The sequence below is a fragment of the Chrysochloris asiatica genome, unplaced genomic scaffold (genome assembly GCF_000296735.1).
Source record: "Chrysochloris asiatica unplaced genomic scaffold, ChrAsi1.0 scaffold00061, whole genome shotgun sequence".
NCBI classification, from domain to species: domain Eukaryota; kingdom Metazoa; phylum Chordata; class Mammalia; order Afrosoricida; family Chrysochloridae; genus Chrysochloris; species Chrysochloris asiatica.
In genome coordinates, this window is record NW_006408579.1 from 15,470,172 (window position 1) to 15,475,967 (window position 5,796).

Sequence of the window (5,796 nt, forward strand, 5' to 3'; positions counted from 1 at the left end):
TGTTATCATGACTAATTGCGACTGTCACAATTGTAAAGGTAGAAGTTTTGTAACAAAAAAAGGGGAGTGGTTAATCTTACAGTCCAGAAACAGAGAATCCTAGGACCATCAAGAGAGGAACGCACAAGCAGAGTGCGGGACCTTATCCAGAGAAGCAGCAGCACCAGAGAAGGAGGCAGAGATGGGGGCATGGAGACGGGGAGCGGCTGAGGACTCTAGATTCATGGACTAAGAAGAGAAGGACTAAGAACTGGTGGCCAGGAGCAGACTTGCAGAATGTGCCCTTTGGAGATGTAAATTATTATATATGCCTGAGTAGGTTTGTTTTTGTATGTGTGTTTTTTAAAAAAAGCTAAAGTGGATAGAGAAAAATACTGTTGACTGATGGTACATGGAGGGGATTATAATCAATGTAATGAAACAAGGTATATGATTTGTTGAATGTAAAACTGATGATATGCCCTGTAAACTTTCACTCAATCCACAAAAAAACCTTAAAAAAAAATTGTTTGTATGTCTGCAAACAAAATTTGGACGGATACTCAAAGAAATGTAAAAGTTTCCTAAAAAACAAAACAAAATAATTACTGGTGACAAAACATGGATTCATCACTACGAGTCAGAGAGTAAATGGAAGAGTATGGAATGGAAACATCCTCAACCACCGACCAAGAAAAAGTTCCAAAAGTCAACTGGAAAATTGATGTTTACAGTTTTCTGGGATTCTCAAGGACCAGTTATTGGAACACCAACAGGAAAAAGGTACAATAATCAACAGTGCTCATTACAGTGAGGGGCCCTCTGAAAAGCTGAAGCCTAAAATGGCTTAAACGCAGAGGACATGACAGTGCATGCCCACACACCTTTGCCCACACATTTGACACTCCGCAAAAACTTCATTTTGAGGTATTAAAGCATCCTTCCTATAGTTCTGACCTTGCTCCACTAGACTTTCACCCTGAAGGCAACTCTTCCAGGACAAAGATTCACCTCTGATGAAGAAGTGAAGGCAGAGGTGCATTTGTGGTTCCCAGCTCAGCCTGAAACATTTTTCAATAAGGGAATCCAAAAGCTTGTTGATAGATGGACAAAGTGTATTTGAACAAGGAGATTATGTCGACAAATGATGTATTTCTCTTTTTTAAAAGTTGGTTAAAATAAATTCTACAGCCAGAATAAGGATAATTTTTGACTCACCTCATCTATAGATGTAATTTAATATATATATATATACACACACACATATATTTATATATAAAATTTAGAGTCCTGGTGTCATGCTCTAGGATAAGCACTGGACTGCTAACCATAAGTTTGATAATTGAAACCTAGCAATAGCTCCTCAAAAACACTATACAGGGTTGCTATGAGTTGGAACTAACTCGACAGCACTTAACAACAACATATAAAATTTATACACACACAGGAGCCTCAAAGAGTTCATGGACAAATTCCATTATCTTTTATTTTCATTTTTCCACAAAATTTTGAAGCCCTCTTATCTACATATGGGCTCCTGGTGTGATGCTATAGGATAAGCATCTGAACTCTGAACCACAAAGTCTGAGGTTCAAATCCACCAGCTGCTCCTTGATAACCCTATACAAGGTAGCTATGATTCAGAATCAACTTGATAGCACTTAACAACATAAACAACATATATATATACATACACAGTAGGAAACCAGTGACTGTCCCTTGGCAGAGGAGCTGGCAAGTCATTGTTGATTTCCAGTGTGTTTGGAGATGAAAGGGTTTCCATCTACCAATGAATGAATGCATTTGGATACTAAATGTCCTGTTACATTCTGAGTGGTGGTGGTGGTAGTGGTGGTGGTTATGTGCTGTGGAGTCAGTTCTGACTCATAGCGACCCCTGCACAGGGTTTCCAAGGCTGTAAATCTTTAGGGGAGCAGAAAGCCTCATCTTTCTCCCGTGGAACAGCTGGTAGTTTCCAACTGCTGTCCGTGAGATTAGCAGCCCAATTCTTAACCACTACGCTACCAGACCTTCATTATTGCACTCAACACTTTTTTTAAATTGCGTTTAGCTGTCTTTATTCCTTATTAGACTATAAACATTTCAAGAGCAAAGATCAGGACATTTATTTACCTCTTGGTGACTAGCACCAAGCTATTGTTGTTAGGTCCTGGCAAGTCAGTTCCAGCTTATAGTGACCCTATGCACAACAAAAATGAAACACTGTTCAGTTGTCCTGAGCCCATCCTCACAATTGTCACATTTGAGCCCATTGCTTCTGCCACTGTGGCAATCCATCTCTTTGGCAGTCTTCCCCTTTTTTGCTATCTTCCACTTTACCAAGCATGATGTCTTTTTCCAGGAACTGATCCCTCCTGACAACATGTCAAAAATGTGAAAGGCAAAGTCTTGCTATCATGGTTTCTAAGGAGTATTCCAGCTTTACTTCTTCCAAGATAGATTTATTTGTTCTTCTGGCAGCCCATGGTACTTTTAATATTCTCCAACACCATAATTCAAATGCATCTATTCTTCCACGAGCTTCCTTATTCATTGTCCAACGTTCACATACTTATAAAGGCGACTGAAAATATCACGACTTGGGTTAAGGCATACCATAGTCTTCAAGCTGATAGCTTTGCTTTCTACACTTTAAACAGCTCTTTTGTAGCAGATTTGCCTAATGTAATAATACATGGTTTGAGTTCTTAATTGCTGCTTCCATGAGTGTTGATTCTAGATTCAAGCAAAATGAAATCTTGGACAACTTTAATCCTTTATCCATTTTTCATGATGTTTTTTATTAGTCCAGTTGTGAGGTATTTTATTTTCTTTACAATGCAGTGTAATCCAAAGTCTATAGTCTTTGATCTCTATCAGTATTTTAAGTCCTTTTTACTTCTAGCAAGCAAGTTTGTATCATCTGCATACTGCAGGTTGTTAACTCAAAAGTCAGGGCCAATATAAATGATTGAACTCGGAAGAAGACAGATTATCTCTATAAATGATAGTAATTTTGACCAGCGCAGAAATATTATTTTAGAACCCCACTATAAATGAAACATAGTATTACAAAGAAAATATGTTTAGAATTAAAGTCTACCTGAATTTAACAACTACATAATATAAAAGCTGAAACCCATTCTAAAAACCCTAAGTGAATTCTGAGACACTGATGCTCCATTTAGTATATTAACTCAATGACTCTTTGTTTAGCAAATGCATCAACATAGTAAATGCTTGTGTGTCCCTACAATGCTGAACAGGTTTCAGTGGAGTTTACAGGTTTCAGTAGACTAGGAAGAAAGGCCTGGTGATCTACTTCCAAAAGAATCGGCCAATGAAAACCCTATGGATTACAACAGTCTGATACTATTGTGTCTAGGTTCCCCTTAAATTGAGGCCAATTCTACAGAGGCTAATAAGAACATCAGGTTGGCTCACCCACAACCCAAGTGAGAAATCACAGGCTTGGTAGTCTGTATCTCAGTAACTTCTCTTTTCTACCAATCAAATGGGAAGGTTAGTAATTCTCTAGAGTCTTTCTGGTTTGAAAGTGCTGTTGAATTTACAATGTTTAAAGAGTGCATGAACTGTATACATATATGAGTATAACAAACATTACCATGGTACAACAATAAAGATCTTTCTTTTTCTCAGTCTCTCTCTCTTTTCATCCTCCCTTCTCCAAATGAGATACGTTAAAATTAGAATTTAGGAGGACAGTTGATCTCCTCTCTAACCATTCCCAAACCTGCCTTTACTATCTTTCCATGAGAAATTTATATGCTTTACAAAAGACTGTGACATATGATTTAACAGGTACATACCTCTGAGCATCCTCCGAGACTCAGAGTCTTTGGTCATGGTAGCCAGCGAGTGAGGGAGCACACTGCCACAGCTGTTGCTCTGTCCTAGGGGCAGGTGAGCCTGTGAGAAGTGGGAGAGAATACTTTAGGCACATTGCCGGCCAGTGGCCACACCCCTGCATCCGTTGCTCCTGTATAAAGAGCAGAGAAGGTAGGTCTTCACATCCCATTTTGTTGATGTTTAACGGTAAAGACCAATTGCTGTATCTCCCCAGGAGCTTCACACAGTCTAAATATCATAACAGTTCTTCCAGTGGCAGCAATTTCAAAAGTGAAGAAGGGAGCAGAACACTATCTGAAATCACCAGAGAGTGACTGAATGTTCTTCATGCATAAGGAGCAGAGGGCAAGGACAAGAAGGCATGCACAACATGCAAAAGGACAGACAAGATCGACACTTGTCACGAATGCACCAATTTCCATCTACCTCCATTTATCTAGTAAACTTAAAACTGGAACAACCTATTGGCTATTCCAGTGGCTTTACTATTCTTTGTAAACAGCCAAACTCTTTGTGTAAATAAAAATATAATTCAAACACCAATTTATATACATAAAAATTGAAATAAATTTATTCTGATTAAATGCAGATAAAGGGCTCAAAATCTCTCTGGTGCTGCAAGACCCCCTTGGGCATGTCACAACATGAATGAGGGCACAAATGTCAGATTGTGTAGGGTCACCCCCTAGATCTGATACTCACCACCTGAGAGCGTTTGGTCTAGTTGCTTTGTTTATTTACACTTCAGTTTATTCATACACACACTGGTGATAACAGTACCTGTACTGCATAGTGTTTCTGGTTTTTAAAATGTGAAAATCCACATAAATGACTCAACCATATTTGCTATTCCTGGATTCCAGAGCCTATATCCCATCTTATTTCTAGATCCGGGAAGCAATAATGGGACTCTGACATGTCCGGAAACACCATCCACCATCTATGTTGTAGTGGAAGAACAAACCCTGGGCCCAGAGTGTACGCTATCAAATGGCCTCTGAATAGGATAGAGAATCCAATTTAGGCATGACTTCTTTATAGTAGGCAAATACAATGAACTATTATGTAACATTTTCCTAATGTAAGGGCCTCTGCAGTCAACATAAGGACAAGAAGGCTCGATGACTCTGAAGCCCGTGGGTTTCCCCATATCCTACCTTTGGGGTGGTGCTTCTCCCCATAGTAGCGCTGCTGAAATGTGGCGATATGGAAGGTGTGGTTTTCTTTCGAGGCAAAGTGTCACTCAGATACATGCCTTCTTTATGCTGTTTTTTCCTTTCTTCCAGACTTCTAAAGTGCTTTAAATGCAAATGTAAAGCAAAGTAGCACACTTGACTAATGGAAAGATATCATTTATAAAATTAAGAATTACTCATTTACAAAGTTTTGGAATCTTAATACAGAGTATTTTATTATTATGAAAACTATTTGTGTCTACTAAGACTTGGGATAATATTTGGTAAGATACATAAAGACTGGAAATATTTACTACTGAACTTAACAAATTGTTTTTTTTTTTTAATCTGCCTTTCAGTCCCTTAGGCACCAAGGCCACAGGATATATTACAAATTGTTTTGATGGTCGCCATGTGGATAGTGGACAGTCAGTGGACAAAGCAAGGAAGCAGGTTCTCTCTTTGTCTGGACATGCTCTGTGATGGTACAGAGCCCAATGTAACGAGAACAAGAAAGGGAAGAAGGCAGAAGATGAAGACAAAGAATGAGTACACAAGGATGTTGTTTTAAAGTTGTACTAATATTCCAGTCACGTATAAACACTCGAAATCCACAGTTTTGATATGACATATTTCTAGGCTATTCATTTATTTAAACAGATCTTGACCAAGGAACTCCTATATTAATTCCCTGCATTTAAAGTCTACCTATGGAATACTCTGGTAGCGTAGTGGTTACGAAACGGGCTGCGAACCTTAAGGTCAGCGGTTC

General features: G+C 38.8%; 1 protein-coding gene across 1 annotated transcript in view; it reads right to left on the reverse strand.

Moving 5' to 3' along the window:
• PHLDB2 (pleckstrin homology-like domain, family B, member 2) overlaps positions 1-5,796 on the reverse strand; it is a 144,309-nt gene that overhangs the window by 22,366 nt on the left and 116,147 nt on the right. The window contains exons 11-12 of the mRNA XM_006864215.1: positions 5,007-5,147; positions 3,810-3,909 (exon numbers count right to left, since the gene is read on the reverse strand). Coding sequence (XP_006864277.1) covers positions 3,810-3,909; positions 5,007-5,147 — 241 coding nt within the window. The remainder of the gene's footprint in view (positions 1-3,809; positions 3,910-5,006; positions 5,148-5,796) is intronic.